The sequence below is a fragment of the Orussus abietinus genome, unplaced genomic scaffold, assembly GCF_000612105.2.
Source record: "Orussus abietinus isolate OABI.00-Male unplaced genomic scaffold, Oabi_2.0 scaffold15, whole genome shotgun sequence".
Classification (NCBI taxonomy): Eukaryota; Metazoa; Arthropoda; class Insecta; order Hymenoptera; family Orussidae; genus Orussus; species Orussus abietinus.
Window position 1 is genome coordinate 246234 of NW_019396010.1, and position 21769 is coordinate 268002.

Here is a 21769-nt window from a genome sequence, read left to right on the forward strand (position 1 = left end):
CACGTAAAACGAAAAATATTCCTGGAGTCCTAAAAAGTTGATAGATCGCTGATATTACAGGTTTAATCTAATTCCTTTTTACTCGTTGATAAAAGCAGCCTCACTTGTCGTCGGTGAATCGATCCCTGTTCGAGGAAACGCTTTTCATGGAATGTTCTCTAGATAATCGCGTAGCGGAAACAACGGTCGGCCAAAAGTATCCCCGAAGAAAGCGACTCGCTTCCAAGGTGGGGAGAAAGTGACCCAGAGAGGACCGAAGTCGAAGACGTCAGTCTCTCGAAGATCTTCGAACGAGCCTGAATGCGCTTATTTAGAAGCCGAGGATTTTGCGTGAGTATTTTTGGCATTTGTTAAGATGCGTCCTTTCCGTCTCCTCCCAATGCCGAATTTGCAAACGGCGAGTCTTTACTTAGACTCGATGACGTCTTCGGCGGACGTCATCGAGGTCCCGGAACTCTTGAACGTTCCTCTTTCCTCGATCACCCGTCGACGTCCTTCCTCGATTACATCGCGCAATTTCGTCGGCGTTTCCAAACGTGGAATTTCCTGGAGAAAGTCCGGATCGCGCGAGGTTCTCCCTCGTTTTCCTCGAACCGAAAGACGTGAAAGATATCACCGTATCTCTCCGCGCGATGACCGGAATTTAACGATTAAATCGATTTGAATTAAAAAATGTAAAATGCTTTTTCTTAGGATCACCAAAGATGTTCCGGACGGCTTCGGTCGTCCTATGGGCGATACTCGTAGCGACAGCAGGTAACTCCAAATAGAAGAATTATTTTTTGTCCTCGTTCGAAAAATGTCAACTCGCTCTCCTTGTTTCTCGTTCAGAAACGTGGACGCCAACCTCGACGACGTCTCTAATTTCCCATGGACCCTGGAGCGAGATCCTCGAAGAATTCGTCGTTCTTGGAAATAAAAGCTCCAATGCGAGATCATCCAGGGTGATGAAACTCGGAGACAAAATGTTAACGATCTCCTCCAGAGCGACCGCACCGAACAAAAGAGACGTTTCCGAAACGGACCTGTACCTGCTCGGTAGGCAATAAATGAAAAACGACTCGTTAAAATCCTTCACGTATAAACAGTGGACACAAGTTACATTTATTATTTAATTTCAGGCGCAATCGAGAAACTGGTATACAGGGTGGATTTTTTGGAGAAACGTCTGAGACGAGCGGAAGATCTTCTGCATTACGTTATCGCTGGCAACGATCACGCCCAAGGTGGAGAGTTATTTTTACACCGTTTCTACTCTAATCGAAGCCGATTGAAAAATATGACGTATTGTATTTTAGAATCCTGCCCAGAGAATTATACGAGGATCGGTCGGAATTGCTATCACTTCAGCTTTCGAGAATTTGACTGGAAATCGTCGGCCAGCCTCTGTCGCGGAATGGGCGGAAATCTGGTGGAACTGGAAACCGTTGAGGAGAATCAAGACGTTATAGCGTACCTGCAAACCGATAAGAAGGTTAAAGGAAAACATTTTTGGACCGGTGGACTAAATCCGGGACTTCTGTGGATTTGGGCAGGCAGCGCCAGACCCGTTCACCACGATACCAAACAGACCGTCAATGGCGATGGAAGGTTTGCAATCCAAATCCAAAGGACGATAACGAACGGCGTCGTTCCCGTTCCTTACGATTCGTTCGTTTCTTTTTCCAAAAATCTCTAATTGCCCTCAGGTGTTTGAAGCTGGAGTACAGTCCCATTTCAAGAATTTATTCTTACAAGGGCGAAGATTGCGGCTCCAGACAACGATATATATGCGAACTGTCGAAGGATGACGAATCCGCGAATAAAATTGAGAGAACGGCCCGGAGACTATTCGGTAAGGCGGATTAACGATTTCGATACGTACATCTTTTAAAACTGTACGTTATACAGTTTCTAATTACGCTTATAGAATGGTAACGTATCGAATGAATTAATTTATACGTTTATTGTCATGGATGTGTGAGTGTTGTATTTGTCCGTTTCTATCTGTATATATTTGTCATCGACTTTTGAGAGGCATGCATGAGTAATTGAATCGCGTAGTAAAGGTTAGCGATTGCAAATATCGATCGCATTGCAGTAGAAGGAAATTGAAGAGTAGGATCGTGGCGAAGGATTATCACGTTTATTATGTAAGTATATAAAGTCTTTACAACTCATTCACTGGCTTGTCGCGCGATTTCGACAGTTTCTAATGGTACGCGATACGAGAGATAAAACATAAATATCGTATTATATCGTACCATTTTTGTACTTTATTACAACCTGTCATGGACTAACTGTTCCCACGTCGCCTCGTTTAATTACCTAACAAACGTGGAATTCATTGAATTAAATTAACCTATTGAAAACAGCGTGTCCACTACAACGTAAAGGGGTAAGCTCTACCAAAAATGTCTCTTCGTGAACAGGAACTTTGAGGTAAACGTTAGTTGCATGTTTTAACCGAGGACGTCAAGTATTTCGTTTCGGTTTAAATTTGTACGGAATTCTATAAATAACTTAATCCTAAGAAAATGAAATTCTTCGTTTTTGGAAAATTGGAATATTTCAGGCCTGCCCTAATGACCGATAATGGAATCGTCTTTAATCCTACTAAGGTACGTTGGTAATGCTGCGAGAATTTAAAATCTTATAACTATAAAGCTGTTCTATTTTCCTCGAACGTAAGTACGGAGGAGTCGTGACGATCCTCTTTTCTCAAGATATGCTCGTGGGTGACTCAAAAGTCAAGATTCTTAATATAGCTTTAAGTGCATTCTCCGTTTGTAAATTATAATACTATAGTTTTCTCTTCTTGGACTCTTAGTCGGTAGGGTCGCCGGAGGAATTTTTAAGTAAATTTCTGGCTCCCTGACGCGCCATGATTAAGCTTCGCTTTTGACCATTGACCAGGGACAAGACGTCGTCGCTCTTGGCCAAAAATCCACCCTTGTCCGATATCTCGTCTCGGGTCTTTGCGATATCATCCGGGTCGACTCCGCGGCAGCAATCATCTATGACCGCCAATCGATATCCCAGGCGCAAACCGTCGAGACAGGTAGCCCTAACGCAGATGTCGTAAGCCAAACCGCAGACGTAAACGTCCGTGACGTCGTCGTCGCGAAGAATATCTAGCAATTCCGTCGAGTTCACCGCATTGTTGTCGAAGAAGACGGAATACGTCTCCATATCAGGGTTCTGGCCTTTTCGTACCTGAAACACGAAAGAAAGGATGATTCATGCGCTTACGTCCCCGTGGAAAAATACGTTAAAGAAAAAAAACCTTTAAATCACCTGTGCGGAACCTGACGCGACAATCAGATCCTTGTGGAGTTGAGCTCCCCACGAATCCATAACGCAGTGCCTGGGCCAAAGTCTTTGCTCCAAATGAGGATCGAAAAATATTACGGTGTCGAACAGCTTAGCCTCTTCCTTGGAAACCTGTCTCGACAAATGGAATAGTACCTGCATCTTGGAGAAGATCGATCTTCTAATTTTACCTTTGAATCGGGATGGAGCTCTCGCATGCTCAGGTTGTGATAAAATCCAATGTGATCTTCGGGATGCCAGTCAAGGGAATATATTATTTTGTGCCAGTCACCTTCTTTGACCAGCCGGTTGATCGGCTCTACGACGTCCGCCCCGTCTTCTCCTTTTCCGCAATCGCGAAGGGCAATCGTTCCGTCGATGAAATCATTCTGTACATCCACCACCAATAGGGCGTTCACTGGGCTCGCGACGACGGCGACCCATTTCTCGTTACACCTGCGAATGTCCCCATTTCTAATTCCCGTAAATTCTCGCAGGCTCGCAGGTACCGACCTAGTCCATTCTTCGCCGGTCAGCAGATCATCTCCATCGGTGTCAAAGATTTGGAAAATTTCTTTCACCGCATCCTCGTGCTTTTCCACCTCCTCGGAGCCGAATAGTTTCTCGCAAAGTGCCCGGAACTCCTGCAGGTCCAAAGCCCCATCCCGATTGACGTCGAACTCGATCAAAGGATCCTCTTCCGGCTTCCAAAGTTGTCCGTTTGCCGGCATTTTCTGAAAATAAAAATAATACAATAGATTGGGGACAGACCATCTACATAAGTTTGTGCAAACCTCCTAAGGTTTCGCCTTATCGTTTTCCACGATAAACGCAAATGGGTCATTTTTAACACGTTGGTTACCGCGTGACCCAGATATGGATGACGCTACGTGTAAGCGTGAATGGTAGCAGAAATATGGGCAACCAACGCGTTAAAGAGAGAATAATTTACAATGAAAGTAATAACGATAGGGCACGGTTGCTTATCGATTTAATATTTAACCCGATTAGCTGGTCCAATTATAGAAAAAAATTCTTTCATTCAGGGGATGCCGATCCTCGTCCTCCGGATCGTCCGGATGAAGTAATTGCAAACCAAATGTGCATTCGTACGCGTTCTTCCCGCAATTTCCGCCCAATTAGCATGTGGCCTAATAACCGCAGTTCCATCAATTGTAATGCCCGATGATTGCTGCTCGTTCAACCGTTCGTTTAGAGGAAATTGCCATCCCGTCGAATCGTTATCCTTCGCAACTCGAATATTATGAGTCGATTCCACGCAATCGTTATTCCCCGGAGCTTCGTCAACGTACGCACGGAAATACCTACATGCTTCGACGAAATTTTATTTTCGTCCCTTTGAAACACTTTGAAATTCCCGAGAAAAGAAATAACTGTCTAGTTTGTGCGAGTATCGCGAGACTGGTTCCTCAAAACCGCCATTTTGAATTCGAAAAATGCCGCGCGCAAAGCCGAGACCCCGAGGAATCGAGAGGATCGGAAAAACGGATGCCTCGTTCCGTGGCACGCGGCGGACTCTCTGCATTTAAACCGCAATTAGTCCTTAGACTATATTGTATCAATTGGAACTGATATATGAATATTCACGCGTAGTGGGTTGGTGTAGGTCCGTGTCCGGTAGATCTTGCGTATTGGGCGCGTTCCCGCGGTCTGGGCTGGCCTGGGCGCGAGCAACGGCGCGACGGAGGAACTCCTGACGCTTCTATCGACGAAACAGGTACATACAGCCCGTTGCCGAGCAACTACTTGGACAGAAGCAGGGAGACGAGGTCGGTCGTATACGCGTGCCCGACCACCGACGCCGCGGCATGCGCGGTCACGTGTCCGGTCGGAATCCCACTCGGCGCGAGTGTGGACAAAATTCTGATCGACCGTTCATCCTCGTCACGTTGACGCGCCGCACTCAGTCGGACTCCGATCGCGAACGACCGGCTTCCCGCGAAATTCGATACATCGCGCCTCTTGCGATTCAAAATGTCGTGGTAGACATTGGAACTATCGTTAACGAACGATGCGTCATCTTGTGGTGAAATTGGGAATGACGTCGCCAAGTCGCAAACGTAATCGGTGAGGAAGATTTCGGTGCGTCGAGGATGGTACGAATGAGGAATTACGGTTTTTACCAGTTTTAACAGAATACGTACGTTACAATATTAGACCGGGAAGTGGGTTAATTTCGTAGAATCCATTATTTAATAGTTTGTTATAATCATTCACGGATCAATACAATAAAGGTACAATTCTAGCATGAATCAAAATTGTGTAAAACGGCTTTTGTGAGCACTTACTAAAGTTTAAATTGTACTTAGAATTTTTAGTTTATAAAGATGTTCTCTGCATCTCTAGTTGGTAAGGTACGCATAGTATTTCATTCTTGTCAGTTTTTTTACTTACAGGTATTTCTTTGATAAATTGGTTACATATTAAACTGTGTAAAGCAAAGGATACCTGTGCAATTTGTCAACAATCAAGAATACTACACTAAATAACTAATAAACATTGCAAATGTTTTTTAATTAAAACATCTGCATAAGATCTGCTCTGGATACTTAAATTACGATACTACCTTACTGATCGCGTTTCATAAACTATCAAGGTTATAAAGAAGACGACAATACGAATTAGAATTAGAGCGCGCATAACTCTAACCAATCGAGCATTGTCGTGAATCTGCATGGATTACTTACTAGATGAAGCACCTGCACTTCAGTTATTTGGTAACACGTTACAAATATTTGGAGAACGTTGTACATGACAATGTACTCTCCTGTTAATTCTTAAACATAGGAATTCTTATGCTTAACACGATTATAAATTCTTCTGGTTTACCTTTTGCTTTGTTTATCTCTTACATATCACTTTCTCCAGATTAAAAATGTTTTACTGTTTACCATTAGTTTGAACGGGTAATAAAGCTTTTCTCTGAACATTAATTTCTTCCACAATTTGAGATATAAATGGATGCTTTATCGTTCCATTTATAGTTGAAAAAAATTCCTCCAGTTTTCCCGGAGTGTTATCTCGTTTCTCATACTCGTAAGCTTGCATAATTAAGTCTAATCGATCCAAATCCTTGACATACTGTGCTTCTGGAGATTCTTGTTTCTCATATTCCTAACATTGATATATTTTGATAAGTGATCACAATCATCATTGTAACATATCGTTACAACTCAATAAAAAAGTTCTTACCCTGAACATTTCCAGCATTTCAGGTCCCTTGTCACCTATAAGTTTACAGATGCTCTCCATGGCTTCATCTTCCATTCTATGTTTATCTTCTACAGGAATGCCACAGTAAGGTGTAATATCACCAACAATACATTCTGCTAAGTCATGAATTAATGCCATTTGCATTATCCTAAAGAATGAAAGAATATGACAATATTAAGATAGAATGATAACAGGTATTGAAATTAACACCCAACCTATAGTCCATACATACTTTGTTTTGTCTAAGTTTTCGGTGTTGTCTACAAAGAATGATATCATCGCCATGCGATACATGTGTCCTGCTATAGTTTCAGGGTCATTTATATTGCGTATAACCCAACCTGTCCTTTTCATATGCTAAAAAAATACCACGTAGGTTACACAAATTTCTTTTCTTCAATGTTTTAATGGAATTCTTCTAAATAATGTGTCACATCTCGCATCGACGATCCTATTATTTTAACAACGCAAACTTTCTTATTATAATATTTCTTTCTTATTTTTTTACCAGACCATATCACCCAACGATTTTAAGAGATGCAAAACCAATGCCATTCGATATACGAAACCTTGTACCGACAAATTTACACAACTTGATCCATTCTCATGTACTATAAATTATCAGAAATCGAGTTTGTTTCCACGCTTTTATGTAATCCAAGGCAAGTTTGAATGAATCTCAATAGACATTAGAACAAAGATAAAAGGGACAAAGGTCAGATATTTGCACTAGCTTCTAATGTTACATTAAGAAACACTTTGAGGTCAGGCCAAAAGAAGAATGAAAAAAATCAGGACACAGGTTTTGATAAAAAAAAAACCAAGACAATTGAACGCGTATATTTGTCAAAACTAATCTTCACTTTTTCTCCAAGATATTTTTTTTAAGTTACTCTAGATAGCATCTAATCATTATATAAGATATGTGAGATGTTGCAATTAATGCTTACTGCAGAAATGCATGAACGTTAGACTTGCATTCCGATGCAACACTAAAAATGTCAGGAAATGTAAAAATAACTAGGTCAACCCATGTAAAGTTTCCCGCGGGCTTAAATTCCAATTATAGGTACTCACTTTTAATCGCCCAATTAGTTCTAAGAATTCGTGAATCTTCTTGAAATCCATGTTCGAAAATTCTACTACAAAGACGTTATCATCCAATGACGGTTAACAGCAATCTGTCACCGATGAAAGTTCAGTTAGCATATTTCACTGTGATCAAACACGGACGTGCAGTAGTCCAGACGGCAGCCTCAATGCACTTTCTAGTGCACATGTTAGATACGTGTTTAAATAGCTCGTCCGTGTAGCGGTGTTGCAGCGGTCCGAACATCGCGATATAGTTCCGATCTAATCTATCTTCGGCGCAAGCGCCACCGTAGCCTCGATACTCAACCGAAATTACGAATTTGCCATCCTTTTCTTATGTCACTTAGATAAGTATCATAATTAAGTGACTGCTGTCGATAGTAATTACATCATTTCTCAAGATAGAAAGAGCGTGAAAGATTAAATTCATTTGGGTTTTCTGTAGTTATCTCAAAATTGAGCCTTCCTATGAGTCTAATCTAAGTTTTGTTATATATTTCACTGCAATACTGTATTTGCTAAGAATTTGTATGAACATTCGGTATTATATGTACATATCTCAAGTATAATACAAAACTTTACTCCTAAAAGGTATCAATAATAGCAAACAGTTATTTACATTACTTATACAAAGATTGTAATAATTCTGTCCTGTCGTTATTTAATGGTTCGTTCTTCTTTCGTCGTATTTCCATATCAGTTTCTCTCTGTTTTATCTTTGGTAATTTGAAGTCCGTTGTTTCACCTTGTTCTTGTTTCTTGCGTAATTTTTTACTCCTGTCAACATTGTAAGAGAAGAAATTCACTTCTCGTTTAGCCTGTGCGATCTCTGCACGTAATCTTTGCTTATGTACAGCACGTTCATAAGCCAATCGCTCGCAAAGATGAACCCACTTAAATCTAAATGACACGAATGAAATTTTATACAAAAACTGATATTGTTTGCTAACTAAATTAAACATTATCTTAATTTTATTCAAACCTTGGAAGATACTTTATATTCCACATCATGTCATAGAACTTGCTTTTTTTTCTGGTTGAAATCTGTGTATTGTTCAAGGTAGCAGCAACATATTTTGCCCGCTTTTTGCTTTCAAACTCAACCCAACCTTCGGTGAAATGCTTAGAAGGTGTTTTCTTCTTCTTCTTGAGCTTTTTCTTTTCATTTAATTCTGAAAAAGGAGTTAATTTTCAGTACTAGAAAATAAAACTACACTATGTTCAAAGAATAAGCTACAAATCTAAACAGAGGTTAAGCTTAGTGCGAAGTCTAATGTATTTAAAAAAAATACACTATGATATCGTTAACACGGAACAACTAACCCTGTTCTGCTAGTTGTAGGTATACTCGTCCTAATTCGCCGTATGCAGAAAATATTTCCCGAATTTTTGTGACATTCATGTATTTGGGTATTGTAGACAAATATATGATACCACGTTTTTTCTTCTTCGTTCCCGAGATTTTTTCTTTCGTAACATCATCTATAGTTTCACCTTCCGACGAGATTTCCGAAATTCTCTCATTATTTTCTACATCGGATCCATCGTTTTCGTTATAATCCTGTAAAACACGTGGACCCTCTTCCGCCATTTTGAAACTTGTTGACCATTCGAAAATCACTCATACGTCTGCTTAACGTTTTCTGATGTTTGCATGTGAACATTATTTCTCTACATTTGCCTTGCGTGGTGAGTGCCTTTGTAACGAATGGTCTTTATTATACTTATAGGTGAAACGAGTGCGAAAAGCATGGTCTTTCGGTCGGTAGGGCGGGAGAGACTGACGAGGCACTCTCTCGGGAATTTGAATTCCCGCTCTTATGGCTAGATGTTCCGCGGGCGGCTGGTCGCGTCGGTCGCGTCGGTCGCGTTGCGCAATGCGAGGCGCGCAGCGTCCGTGCGCACGGAAGACGGGGTGATTCGTAGCACGATGCAACGCTGAAAGAAGCGCGGTTTACCGCGTATCCCTCGATGTTTTTATAAAATCTCAACCGGGGGAAGTTTCTTTTGGTCCACGCAAGTGTTTCGGGGATATCCACACGCCCTCTGCGCGCATCATCGGTGAGTAACGACCGCTTTTCCTGATCGGTGCTACCTACTTCAGTGTCCAGCAAACCAAACAAGATGGCCGTTTTGGCCTTCTTGGCGGTTCTGTTTATTTCGGCGAGGAAGTTTGTTGCTCTTACCGCGATCGGGACGTTCCGCGACGCGAATGCCAGTTTCTGACTCGAAACGGCTGAAAATCCGTTGGGTGGTTACGTTCGGCGTTGTATGATGTTCCTAACGATCGTGAAAATACTCTGATAGCGTGCACCTACGTTTGCGAATACGTATGCACGTAGTCGAAGCGATTTTTTCGCGGAGCTAGCACATTACGGAGGATCGATGCCTTATATGGATCGTACGAACGAGAACTTCGGTTTAGGAGGTTTACCGGAACATCTTTATTTTGGTTTCAAAAAGTACTTTCGCATTGCTTCAGCAACGCGTTCGTTGCTTCGATTAACCTAATTAATGCTTTTGAATGAGAAAAGGGTCTAGTACTTTAAGTGCTACTTTATGGAGTAATATTTATATTCAGTCTTAAATGTACCGATAACTTGTAATTGACGTCGTAATTACTTTTGGCAATTGGGGCAATGATTTATGTCCAATTGCTGATAATATTTTCGTTTCTTCCAGAAGAGAGAAAATGTCTAGTACATATATTGTGGAACCACAGGAGAGTGGCTCTAAGAAAGACAACACTTTAATCATCGTCGTCAGCGACGATGGAACCATCTCTGTTGATCAAGAGACTTTACAAAATTTAATAAGTAAATAGTTCTATAATAAAATAAGAAACTAAGTTATTCTATTAAGATTATATATCCACAACCATTTTAACATTCTAGTGAATCAGTCGAATGCAAATGTCAGCGTGGTAAGAGTTGGACAAGCAGAAGGAGATGCAGAAAATGGTGATATAACACTAACGGTTGATCCTCCAGCATTTACATCTACTGATACCGTTACTACACCTGGAACTGTAATTTCCACTGACACGACTGGTTTGGTCGATCCATTTATGGAAATGGATCCTGAACAATTAGAAAGATTGGAAACGGCGCTGCAGAGCGAAGAGGCGAAACAAATATTAGGGGAGAACGTAACGGCTATGCTTGGTAAGTTGTAATTTATCATTATCGGTTTATTTCATAAGAATGAATAATATATATATATTTATATTTATATTTATAAATTCATATATTATATTTTAGATATGCTCACCGTGGAAGAGCAACAGAATTCTTTAAAATATAGTGTCGAGTTAGACCACTGCTATACCAGTCGTCTCTCGCCCTCAGATCCAAAACCAAGTGATCCTTTACCTATAGCAAACTCTCCCGATATCGATGACATGCAATATATGCATCCTGTTTCTACACCACAATCTGTATCGGTATCAACGCCTTCTTCCGTAAAGAGTGCAAATCCTGTGCCGACAAAGGAAAAAATAGTTACTAAAATTGTAAGCTTTCTTACATATAATTATTCCAATTTATTTAAGTTTAAAAAATCCACAGAATAGTGATATACAGACATTTGTTAAAATGTTGATATGCTACCGTGTTTTTTTTTTTTCCTCCCTTAACTACATTATTGTCTTCTCACTCTCAGGGTAAACCAGTGGGTCGACCTCGAAGAGAAGTCAGAACTGCGACACCGAGTATCACTTCGACTCCCAAGACAGTGAGCAATGCGGCTCCAAGAAATATGCTGAATATGCTGCTACCGGGAGTAAATAAAGGTGCACTTGTGCCCCTTATTAAGCCTCTCGATATGACTAACTTGCACAGTAAGGATGACATTAGGTTATAGATTGAAATTTTATTCTACTCAGGGTATCACTTTATTACATTCTATTAGCCTTGCTTTTTGCTACTCGTACCGCTTGCTTCATTGTGTTACCGTTGTAATAGGTTCAGGTCTAAAAAATTTTTTATTCGCAGTGTCAACAGCAGAGCCCGAAGCGAGTCAAGAAGGGACCGAAGAGGACGACGCGTCATCGTCATCGGAGTCTTCCGAATCCGAGCCACCATCGGATAACGATTCCGATTTTGGACCTCGACCTAGAAGAGGTGTTAGGGCAAGGGGAGGACGTAAGGGACTCACGACCAGGGGAGGCAGTATGACAGCTACGCGCAGACGAGGTAGCAACAAGCACTTAGACGTTGAACAAGTTCGTCGGCTGAACATGGAAATGGCTGCTGCTGTCGATGCAATGAAGAGTCCGGAAAAGGATAAGCCAGGTGAACGAATACGATACATCGATTGACTTTAACGCGTAATTGTATATATTTATTGTTTTATTCCGATTCTTCACCCCGCAGAAAGAGTGAGTTCTACCAGAGGCAGAAAACAAGTTAGAACGTTAAGCGGTAAAAAGAAAGATGATTCAGCACTGGCCCACTTAACGCCAGATTTCGAAGCTTCTCTGGAATATGAGAAGCCTTTGCAAACGACCAATCAAGTAAAAGCGAATTTAATTAATGCCAACATGATTAAGGGAGATATGATCCTAACAAAGCCCGGTCAAGGACGAAACAATCAGAAGGTTATTTTCGTTCAGAAACAAATTATGATGAAAGGGAACGAGTACAAAAATATGGGCTTGAAAAAGCAGGTCGTAGTTCCAAAGAGTAACGTATTGAATCAGGTGAATGCAAAGGTTGCTAGCGTCAAAGATGGGAAGTTGTCCCCAGCTTCGTCTAAGGCTGGACTGCAGAGTAGCCCGACCGGTCAGCCAAAAGTTACTCTAGCCCAGACTTCCGTGGTCCAACCTCAGGTGTCTCAGCAGCATTCTTCAAGAATAATTGCGTCAACGCCTATGAAGATTAAAAGTGCAGATGTCAAGAAGGAGAGGAAAAAATCCGATACTATGGATACTTCGTTAAAGTCTGATGTCGAGGGAGGTAAACCGGTGGAAAGTAAGATGCCGGAAGGTACGTTGGAATTCGGTTAATTAAGGAACGCTAATATGTATTTATACGTCGATACGTGTAACAGCGGGGTTCGTTGTTTTCCACAGTTGTAAAGAAATATCAAAAGAAAGAGCACCGAAAGTCTCCTGCGCACTTGGCAGACTCTATGGGACCAGCACTATTTTCTACGCCCGATATTATTCGACGAGTTAGTACCTCTAGCGAATCCAAGGTTCCAGAGACGCCATCGACTCCGACGACGCCTACCCTTAACACCAGTGGAGTAGCTATCTGTACATCGGTTACACCCACGACGTCGATTCTTTCGGTTCCTGGTTCCGCTACGTCTCTATCGAGCAACTTATCCAGGGAACCTGTACTAAATACATCCGTTCCTCCTCGGCGATTAGAATCTCTTCCTAAAGTAGAAAGTGACTCTCAACCAAAGCTTCAGATGAGCCATAGTAATCAGAAATTGGATACGAAGGTGTCCTTGGCTGAATTACACCCGTCTTTAGATCCTGGTAAGTTTATATTTTATCGAACAAACTGATAACGGTAGCAGTCAGTCCCACGTAAAATGTTATGTTCTATGATTATTCGCTCTTCGCCGAGTTTACATTTTTCATTGCTTCCCGATTAAAATTTACTTTTGTTTCATACATTACTTTATATATTTAATTTTTCTTGGTATTTATTCGCTTGATAGGAATGTTACGTTTAATTTTTCAAACCATCTTTTGTTAGCATCCAATACAGCTCAACCCGAAAAAGCCACACACTCCCCCGAACACGCTACCGTTCCAAATCATATAGTTTCTGAGCAAAGTAAGTTCCGTTACTAGCTTATCATCCTTTTATACAACCTTTAACGTTTATTTAACGTCTGCCGGAATGTAAATAACGTTTTGTCCCCGTTGCTAAGGTGGCATAGAAGGAGAAGAACACCTTTTGGCCACGTTGGAGATGGAAGCGAGTAAGCACGAAGAAGAGTTACTGGCGGAAGCGTTACTCTTGCAAGAAGAACTTGGGGTCGATTTGGCGGATCACGTATGTTTATGGATTAATTATTGGAGCCTCTCTCGTTTAAATTATTTTTTCTAAATGGATGGATTCGAAATGGACGTTTGTAAAATTAACAGGCTGCATTGGTTGACCAAGCATCGGCAGCACCAGTTATGGAGCCATTGTTGCAGTCAACGTTTGTTCCGTCAATGATAATGTCGGATCAGAGTTGTGCCAAAGGACCGGACGCTTCCGCTTCTTTGTCGAACAGTGCCTCGGATTTGAAGAAACGCGACGAGAAGGAACCTATTCAAATTGTTCGGGGTGGTCGCGTAATAACGTTACCTCCTATAGAAGCGCCTGCGACTCGAAGCAAGAAGTTGCAAGTAAAAGGTGATACTTCACCAAAGAAGGGAGACCTCAATAGAAGGAGCGATAAGATTGCGTAAGTATACGCAAGATTCGTTTGAACGGTTGTAACGATTCAAGAGTTTCTATCGTTCGTATCAATGTCCACCCTGCTTGTATTTTCCAGTAAGCAATTATTACAACATCAGCAGCAATTGCAGCAATTGCGACAAAAGGCAGAATTGGATTCCGACTTGGACGACGAGGAAGACGACGAGGATGACAATTCCGATTCCGAGGACGACCCTGACAGATTGTGGTGCATTTGCAAGAGGCCGCATAATAATCGTTTCATGATTTGTTGCGACGTGTGCGAGGATTGGTTCCATGGAAAGTGCGTTCACGTCAGCAAAGCCATGGGTAAGTCGTTATCACAAGTGAAAAAAATAAGAAAAAGCGCAAAACACGCGATGTACCGTGTTTCTTTCGCGGACTCCTTGTGCAACGATCATTTATTCTTTGTCTACAGGTCAGCAAATGGAGGCTAAAGGAATAGAATGGGTTTGCCCTAATTGCTTGAAGAAGAAAGCGGACGAAATTAAAATAAAGCACAGTCCACAGTCTTCGACTCCGAAACAGTGGAAGTCATCGGAGTCCGGTTTGCATCGGTTAGAAGGTGAAGACGCGTCTCCGGACACAACTCCGGTATCACCGGCGGAGGAATTGCCATTACCTTCCAATCAGTCGGCTGCGATTTCTGGCGTTACTCAGTGCGTTGTTTGCAAAAAGGAAGCGAGGAACTCGAGCATTTATTGCTCGGATGCTTGTATTCTGACTCATGCTCAGGAATCGGTAACGAAAGATAAGCCCCCGGCTCCGACACCGCCGCCACAGCTTCAAACCAAAGTTGTCAAGACACCGTCGGATTCACCCAAACCTAAAATGGACGGAAGGGTCATCGTCTTTGACAGAAAATCGGGAAAAGTCCTTGCTGGTAACTCGCGTTTTGATCTTTTTAAATATATAGAACCACCGTCGCTCGTTTCCATGCTTAGTTTTTTATAATAAAAATATTAACGGTACGAGAATATGGAATCGAAGACTGAACGATTTTACAGGCGCGGATGCTCCTTCGGCTTCGAATCTGAAGACATGGTTGAAAGAAAATCCGACGTTCGAAGTCGTACGGCCGAACAGTCTCAATACTGTGCAAATCGGGGGCAAAATGGTGACCGCTATACAAACGTCAGGAGTAAGTAAAGTCCTGTTACTCGCTGTGTTCAACGAGACAACGCGTGAGTTTTTTTTTTCTCGAAAACGTATTTTTTTTTTATCTGAAAACGAAGCTCGATATTTTTCAGTGAGGGGAAGAGAAGGAAACAAATTGTAAGTTTTTAAGTCGTTAACAAATTGCGTTATTTCTTAGATAAAAAGTGGACCTCAGACGGTAGCTAAAGGACCGGGACAGGCGAAGATGGTGTACACCAAAGTGCCAGGATCCAAGCAAACCATTCTGGCACCGAGCAATAAGAAAATGATCCTGATTTCTCAACAACGACAAACGAGTGGATCTCCCTCGCCCAAGGCGGTCCAACCGAGACAAACCATTCTTACGACCGCCATTAAGGCTGCGTCCGCTGCGTCGAAACAGCTGACTCTGAAAGCTATGACTCAACAGCAAGCGAAGTCACCTGGACCGACGACGCCGAAACGAGAGGTGCCCGTTAAGAAGGTGGAAAAGGAGAAACCGACTCCCCCGCCACAGAAGTCGCCTCAGTCCGTCAAGTCGCCGCCGCCGAAGAAACCCGAGACCGAGCCGATCAGACTAAACGTCCGGAAAACGCTGGCGGAATTGCTGACAACGAGGATCAAGGACGTCGACGACCTGACACTGAGCGAGGAGGAAATCAACGAATTGGCTCTGAATATCGAGCTGGAGTTGTACAAGTTTTTCAGGGACACGGGAGCGAAGTACAAAGCAAAGTACAGAAGCCTCGTGTTCAACATAAAGGACACGAAGAACCTGACGTTGTTTAGGAAGATTGCCGATCGGTCCCTGGCACCGGATGCCGTCGTCAGACTAAGTCCGGAGGAAATGGCTAGCCAGGAGCTGGCGGAGTGGCGCGAAAAGGAGACGAAGCATCAGCTGGAGATGATCAAGAAGAACGAACTGGACCTGATGTCACAGGCCAAGTCGATCGTCGTGAAGACCCACAAGGGAGAGCAGATCATCGAGAACGACGGAGGTATCGACCACGTGGACCTTAAGACTCCCGTGCAGGACATAGTGTCGGCCCTGAACAGCGGAGACAGCATCGGCTCGACCATCGAAGAGGAAAGAGAGGCGAGCGACGCGTCGAGGTCGAAAGACGACTCGAAGAAGCCGAGAGGCACCGAGGAGAAGAAAAAGAAGGATCGCGACAGGGCAAGCGGCCGGGAGAGAGACAGGGGCAAGGAGAAGAGAGACAGGAGCTCGAGCAGAAGTAAGCGACGTCGAAGCAAGGAGAGGGAGAAGAGCAGGGATCGCAGATCTACCAGGAACAAGGAGAGCAAGCGAGACAAGGACAGAGATCGCGAGCGAGACCGCGATCGCGACCGCGACAGAGAGAAGGACCGGGGGAGGGAGAAGTACAGGAAGAACAGGGGCGGCACGGGGACTCGCAACAAGGGCGGTCACAAGGAGAGGAAGGAGGACGACAAGAAGAAGGAGCAGTCGCCGCCACCTTCGGACAAGCCCATCGAGGATCGTCTCTGGAGACACGTCGAGGAGGAGACCACCACGAACACGTTCGACGGCAACGAGTCCGATCTGTCCGACCGAGAGCCGAGTTCCACCGTTACGATCAAGACCCCCGATATCAACGAAGACGTGGAAAGGGAAAGGGAAAGGGAAAGGGAGTCGGAGACCCCGAAAGAAGCAGCGAGAGGTCCGCTGCAGACCGTGTGGCGGGGCTTCGTCAACATGGTAGACGTCGCCAAGTTCTTTATCACGGCCCAGGAAGTAAGTGGCCACGCCAGAGACTTGATGGAGGACTTGCCGGACACGGTGGACGTGATCGGCAGGATAAGCCACGAGACCGTTTGGGACTATATCTCCAAGATGAAGAAGACGGGATCGAAAGAAATTCTCGTGATCAGGCTGACTGCGGCAAACGACGAGGAAAAGATTCCGTACATTACGCTTTACAGTTACTTGAACAGTCGAAGCCGACTCGGAGTCGTGGGGAACGTATCGAAGAACATCAAAGACTTTTACATTATGCCGTTTTCGAGTCAGAGTTCGCTTCCGCAGGTACTCTTGCCCATAGATGGACCGGGATTCGAAGAGCGCAGGCCACATCTGCTTCTTGGGATCATCGTGCGCAACAAGAGGAAGCGAGTGTCCGCCGTTCCTTCCGCGATACCTCCGAAAATCTCCAAGAAGGACTCCGATCGTAGCTTCACGCCTCCCTTAGGTGCCCTTTCCAAAGATAAGGCGAATCCTTCCCCCCCTGCGTCTCCTTCGGTCCATCGGAAAACACCTTTGAGTGAATCTCTCAAGGAGAAACAAGTAGTCACGGCGATGACCTTAGATACGTTGAATAAAGCTCACGTCGGAATGTCCAGAACCGTTATCGATAGTGCAACGATATCTAAGATCGTTCCAGAATTGTCCTCGAAACTCGACCTGACGTCGTCACCAGGTAAGGCGCAGCTGGATGACGACGGAGACGAGCCCTACAGCCCCGGGCAGATGGACGAGGACATTGCCGATGACGTCCCAAAGGCGGCGGATGCCGCGGTTAACCTCTTGTCGCCTGCTAAAAACTCTACCGAGTTGCAAAGGAAAATGGATGAATTGAACAGGCAAATAGAGGAGCAGAAGCAACAGATCCAGAACATCAGTTCGTCTTTCCTTGGAGAGAGCACGCCAACTCTGCCGGTGAGAATAAAAAACCTAACCTCTCGTATGCTCGATTGTCATTGGTTTCCCTGTGTTACTGTAAATAAAACTGATTCACATCTGCCTTGTTTCAACTCATTCCTCTTCTTAAGTTGTCTTTTCGTTAATTCAATGTCAAATCTTCCTTTGTTAACGCGAAATTAATAGTGTATGTATGTATGTACGTATAGTATTTTCACGAGTGTTACTTATTCGGAGGCATGTGATAACGTTTACTCTTTGCCGTCAACTTGTACCCGATGACCCGTGGTAATTTATTTATATTTAAATACCCTTGGTTATTATCGATACATTTGGATGAAAACGTTTACCGACGTCGAGGTTCGATAACTGCAGGTAATAAACGTCGGCGATCCAAGGTATCGAATTAATTCCTCTGGACGTTGGGACCGTTGGCGGCAAGAAAGAAAGAAATCGTTAATGCTTGTTGAGTGAACGTTTCTTATTTCTTTGATTTTAGGGTCTGGGACTGGATCCACCCAGTGCCGACGATTCGGAAGCCTATAGCCCGTCGGATTCTAGATCCTTCACTCCGCCTCCGCAAGGGCTCTCCAAATTCGCTCAGCCGATTCTGGATAAAGTGTCGGATATAACGATTCCACCTAATCTGCAGGAGATCCTCGCCAACGTGAAGCGACAAGAGAGCTCAAAGGTAGATCCGTATTTACCCGCCAAACCGAGTGCAACTTTCTTGACGTCCGTGAACTCGGCCGCCTACCAAAAGCCGGAGAAGCATCCGAAGCCTACCACCCCCGGTAGGAGTAGTCTGGAGAAGACAACGTACGATACTCCACCTCCCCCGGCGAAGGAGACCAAAAGTACGTTGAGATCGCTGAGCGACCTGGATCTCATCAAGAAAGCGGAAGAAGAATTGGCTGCGGTCGCTGCCGCGGCCGTCATGCGGAATCCTTCTCCTTCCATATCGACCAACGTGCCGCAACTCCCTCGCGTTCCCGCGGCGCCGATTTTGCTCCCACCTGCCGCTGCCCTCGGCGTTGTCGCTCCTGTGGCAAGCTTCTCTTCGCCGAGGGACTCCCCGGAGAAAAATCTAGGATATCAGAATCGTGATATCGGTATCGTGGACTCCGCTAAAAGAGCTTTTGCTTCCGATCAACCTAAACCTCCTGGACTCGAAGACGAGGATATCCCCCCGGTGTTCCCAACGACGCCTCCGACAATGGAGAACGTTAGCAAGTCAGCGACGCCCGCGAAGTTCGTTCCGAAAAGTGGTATCGTGCTCAGTGTAAAACGAAAGCCCGGGGACGACAACGGCTCACCCGTGCCGAAAGCTCCAAGGACAAAGTCCAGGTGGGGGCAAGGACCCTCCGATTGAATTATTCCCCGGACTCGTGTCTTTCCGGAGAAAGGAAAGACACTTAGGCTCTGAAATATTCTTTCTTACGACGTGTAGTATAATATGTTTGGATGCTACGTAGAGGATCTATCGGTGGGGATTAGCTTTTGCGACCATTTCTTGGGGCGGGAGTTGTACGCCGGTTCCAATTCTCACCTGAACTACGAACCTGAATTATTATAGACAGTCGTCGCAACTTTTACCTACTGCATTCTGTGAGGATGCCGGTCCTTTGCATTTCAATAGGACAAAAATCTTATGGCAGTTAGACGTTAAAGATTCAGGGAACTAGCGTTACAAAATTGCCACTTAGGAATTCCCAGTAACGGTATTCCATCTATGGAATTTACGTTTTCAAAAAGCTACGGTAGATTAACTAAGAACCTGTAAAATGGCATAGTTTACAATTTTTCCAGTAGTTTTAAAGTGATCCTTCCCGTCTACGCTAATTCTTTGGATCGTCTCAAAGATGGGAGACAAACTGGGTGAATGTAACTTTTATTAAATTAGATTGGGTAAAAGTTTGAATACAATATTGAAAAGGATAGGTGTGTTCCATATCGGTGGATTATTAGATTTAAATCCTGTCGCTTCCTTCGCGAGGGCTTCGCATTATCTTGTGCAATGTACGTAAAAACGGAGTCGATAGCGGTTGGGGATGGCACGGTTTAAAGTGCATAAAAATAAGATTCTCTGCGATCATGCAGCATCCAAGCGTAGTTCTTGTAAATACCAAAGTGAGAGATAGATATCGGAACACGCGGTACCAACGGATATCTTGACGCGCCTGAGACGAGGGAAAAAAAAAGCGATAGCGTCCTTGTCTGTACATAGTCCAGTTGACGCGCCCTGTAAGATATTTTCCAAAATTGTGACGTGAAGGAAAAAAAAAGGAGGGGCAATTCGAAAAATGAGGCAAACTGCAACGGTATTATTTTGACAGGTTAATCGTGTAAATATTGAACTTGGTGATTTCGGAAATCAATTTTTGCAACCGGTACTCGTCCGTACGGCGTGTTTGATGCTAAGCGATAAGTGTAGGAAAATCACGTTTTATAAGCAACGCCTGTTAACCTCCTCTCTGTCTCTTCCTCCCACGTTTTAGTAAGTGATATAAATGTTTATGCCGTTATGCATAAGTACCGCAACCACGTAGTTAACACGACCGCTACACGTTATATAGCAGCTGTGTAATTGGAAGTATGTAAAAAAAAAAACTTATCGATAACCTAGCTCGTATGTATGTACACTAACGTAACTTTATGGAAACACGCAAAATTTAAATTTTGTTACGGTAAAATAGTTGCGCTTCAGTTCGAGGGTAACCCTATCGTTTTTTTTTTTTTTTTTTTTAATTATCGGTTTGACACCTGGTCGAGCACTCGATGACAGAAATCGAGAGAAAAGCTTAATATCGGTGCTAACGTCATAAGGCAATGGTATATCGTGTAAAAATAGGTAGTTATTCTATGGATAAAGATAAACTATGATTTTCAAGGTCCAATGTGTCTTTACAAAGGTTAAAACGATGAAAGGGACATAAAATAATCTGTCTCAACGGAAGGCTTCTTCTTCTTCGATACTTTTTATTTGCACAGTGGCAAACAACGGATAACTCATTGATTACTCATTGTAGTGGAGGGTAAGCGAGGTTGAAAGTTTTAACCGAAGGACATTTACTATCCACTTTGCATGTTCTGATATATTCTGAATTTTATTTGTTCCTGTTACTAAAACATGTGGTTCGATATCGCACCCCCAACATAACGGTATCATTGCTTACTACTCTTTATCAAATTATAGTGCAATTTACGCCATTTTGTATTATCTACTACCGCCATGGCAACGATTGTAAAAATGTGAAATGAAAAAAGGTAATCCCACGTATGGAACAATGGCAAACGTACTATTGTCGAAACATTGTACTGTCAATTACATGTAAGACATTGTGATCGAGACAATAACTCATAGAACGTTCTCATTTTTACATGGACTTTTGTAAGAAATAAAGTAGGCATTTTCTTATCTATCAAAAATGACTTTAATGCTTTACGTTAGTTACTTGCACGTGATTCAAACGTTGGAGGTGCGATGTGCAATGATGTATTTTTTACTGCATTTCTCAAAAGAAACAATTGTTTTTTGTATAAAGCAATGCATGGCATTAGAAAAACCTTTTCTAAATCTTCCACAGGAGTAGCTTCTTAGAACTATGGATATGCATACAGGTATCTTTGTACGTACTGTGCATCTTCCTTGTTTTTTCCAGTTGTTCATTTTCTTTCCCGGCATCATTGGAAAGTATACTTTCTAAGTGCATGCACGTTACACCGGTGAATGGGTTTCCATCGCTCCGATGGCAGCGTGATTAGAATATATAATTTAACATTGACTTTGTTGCTTTACTCACGTCGATAATGATTAAATAGCATTTTTGGTTTAAACCGAAACAATCCCATCGTTTGCATAAGAAAATGATTGCATTAAATAGATAGTCTCTTCTTTTTGTACACATATCCATAAGGGACAACACGGTAT

At 43.2% G+C, this 21769-nt stretch overlaps 5 protein-coding genes across 8 annotated transcripts; 2 read left to right on the forward strand and 3 right to left on the reverse strand.

Moving 5' to 3' along the window:
- The first annotated feature begins 181 nt into the window (after positions 1–181).
- Positions 182–2015, forward strand: LOC105696552 (C-type lectin domain family 4 member A). Its single transcript, XM_012419117.2, has 6 exons — positions 182–330; positions 694–756; positions 832–1038; positions 1122–1226; positions 1299–1590; positions 1689–2015. Exons 2-6 carry the CDS (start codon positions 705–707, stop codon positions 1846–1848), a joined length of 816 nt encoding a protein of 271 aa, XP_012274540.1. The 5' UTR covers positions 182–330; positions 694–704; the 3' UTR covers positions 1849–2015.
- A 91-nt stretch (positions 2016–2106) lies between these two features.
- On the reverse strand, positions 2107–5342 carry LOC105696551 (nicotinamidase-like). 2 transcript variants are annotated; one of them, XM_012419115.2, is made up of 5 exons: positions 4900–5342; positions 3805–4025; positions 3483–3747; positions 3277–3423; positions 2107–3195 (listed from the first exon to the last, which is right to left on the reverse strand). In XM_012419115.2, exons 2-5 carry the CDS (start codon positions 4020–4022, stop codon positions 2806–2808), a joined length of 1020 nt encoding a protein of 339 aa, XP_012274538.1. In that variant the 5' UTR covers positions 4023–4025; positions 4900–5342; the 3' UTR covers positions 2107–2805. The 2 variants fall into 2 exon arrangements, with proteins under 2 accessions (XP_012274538.1, XP_012274539.1); XM_012419116.2 differs by lacking the exon at positions 4900–5342 and adding an exon at positions 4621–4835.
- A 144-nt stretch (positions 5343–5486) lies between these two features.
- LOC105696553 (HD domain-containing protein 2) lies at positions 5487–7782 on the reverse strand. Its single transcript, XM_012419118.2, has 4 exons — positions 7603–7782; positions 6758–6882; positions 6505–6673; positions 5487–6426 (listed from the first exon to the last, which is right to left on the reverse strand). The coding sequence occupies exons 1-4, from the start codon at positions 7651–7653 to the stop codon at positions 6193–6195; spliced, it is 579 nt and encodes a 192-aa protein (XP_012274541.1). The 5' UTR covers positions 7654–7782; the 3' UTR covers positions 5487–6192.
- A 308-nt stretch (positions 7783–8090) lies between these two features.
- LOC105696380 (activator of basal transcription 1) lies at positions 8091–9354 on the reverse strand. 2 transcript variants are annotated; one of them, XM_012418802.2, is made up of 3 exons: positions 8941–9354; positions 8600–8789; positions 8091–8394 (listed from the first exon to the last, which is right to left on the reverse strand). In XM_012418802.2, exons 1-3 carry the CDS (start codon positions 9206–9208, stop codon positions 8238–8240), a joined length of 615 nt encoding a protein of 204 aa, XP_012274225.1. In that variant the 5' UTR covers positions 9209–9354; the 3' UTR covers positions 8091–8237. The 2 variants fall into 2 exon arrangements, with proteins under 2 accessions (XP_012274225.1, XP_012274224.1); XM_012418801.2 differs by having other exon boundaries at positions 8091–8517; positions 8941–9331.
- A 173-nt stretch (positions 9355–9527) lies between these two features.
- On the forward strand, positions 9528–21089 carry LOC105696523. Of its 2 annotated transcripts, none has more exons than XM_012419065.2 (16): positions 9528–9678; positions 10300–10433; positions 10512–10781; positions 10878–11128; positions 11278–11455; positions 11610–11909; positions 11991–12602; positions 12689–13105; positions 13329–13409; positions 13507–13631; positions 13724–14031; positions 14122–14354; positions 14464–14928; positions 15053–15186; positions 15361–17856; positions 18338–21089. In XM_012419065.2, exons 2-16 carry the CDS (start codon positions 10310–10312, stop codon positions 19208–19210), a joined length of 6867 nt encoding a protein of 2288 aa, XP_012274488.1. In that variant the 5' UTR covers positions 9528–9678; positions 10300–10309; the 3' UTR covers positions 19211–21089. The 2 variants fall into 2 exon arrangements, with proteins under 2 accessions (XP_012274488.1, XP_012274490.1); XM_012419067.2 differs by having other exon boundaries at positions 11278–11407.
- Positions 21090–21769: the final 680 nt, after the last annotated feature.

What these genes read in the sequence shown, in the direction of transcription:
- LOC105696552 (XM_012419117.2), top strand. Translation starts at nt 705, where the DNA reads ATGTTCCGGACGGCTTCGGTCGTCCTATGGGCGATACTCGTAGCGACA. An exon ending in GATACTCGTAGCGACAGCAG is followed by an intron (nt 757 to 831) that starts GTAACTCCAAAT and finishes TTTCTCGTTCAG; the next exon opens with AAACGTGGACGCCAACCTCG. An exon ending in AACGGACCTGTACCTGCTCG is followed by an intron (nt 1,039 to 1,121) that starts GTAGGCAATAAA and finishes ATTTAATTTCAG; the next exon opens with GCGCAATCGAGAAACTGGTA.
- LOC105696551 (XM_012419115.2), bottom strand. Translation starts at nt 4,022, where the DNA reads ATGCCGGCAAACGGACAACTTTGGAAGCCGGAAGAGGATCCTTTGATC. An exon ending in ACCGGCGAAGAATGGACTAG is followed by an intron (nt 3,748 to 3,804) that starts GTCGGTACCTGC and finishes GGACATTCGCAG; the next exon opens with GTGTAACGAGAAATGGGTCG. An exon ending in TCGCGTCAGGTTCCGCACAG is followed by an intron (nt 3,196 to 3,276) that starts GTGATTTAAAGG and finishes TTCGTGTTTCAG; the next exon opens with GTACGAAAAGGCCAGAACCC.
- LOC105696553 (XM_012419118.2), bottom strand. Translation starts at nt 7,653, where the DNA reads ATGGATTTCAAGAAGATTCACGAATTCTTAGAACTAATTGGGCGATTA. An exon ending in GAAAACTTAGACAAAACAAA is followed by an intron (nt 6,674 to 6,757) that starts GTATGTATGGAC and finishes TTCATTCTTTAG; the next exon opens with GATAATGCAAATGGCATTAA. An exon ending in AAATGCTGGAAATGTTCAGG is followed by an intron (nt 6,427 to 6,504) that starts GTAAGAACTTTT and finishes TATCAATGTTAG; the next exon opens with GAATATGAGAAACAAGAATC.
- LOC105696380 (XM_012418801.2), bottom strand. Translation starts at nt 9,208, where the DNA reads ATGGCGGAAGAGGGTCCACGTGTTTTACAGGATTATAACGAAAACGAT. An exon ending in CCTACAACTAGCAGAACAGG is followed by an intron (nt 8,790 to 8,940) that starts GTTAGTTGTTCC and finishes CTCCTTTTTCAG; the next exon opens with AATTAAATGAAAAGAAAAAG. An exon ending in AATATAAAGTATCTTCCAAG is followed by an intron (nt 8,518 to 8,599) that starts GTTTGAATAAAA and finishes CGTGTCATTTAG; the next exon opens with ATTTAAGTGGGTTCATCTTT.
- LOC105696523 (XM_012419065.2), top strand. Translation starts at nt 10,310, where the DNA reads ATGTCTAGTACATATATTGTGGAACCACAGGAGAGTGGCTCTAAGAAA. An exon ending in TCCGGAAAAGGATAAGCCAG is followed by an intron (nt 11,910 to 11,990) that starts GTGAACGAATAC and finishes TTCACCCCGCAG; the next exon opens with AAAGAGTGAGTTCTACCAGA. An exon ending in ACACCCGTCTTTAGATCCTG is followed by an intron (nt 13,106 to 13,328) that starts GTAAGTTTATAT and finishes ATCTTTTGTTAG; the next exon opens with CATCCAATACAGCTCAACCC.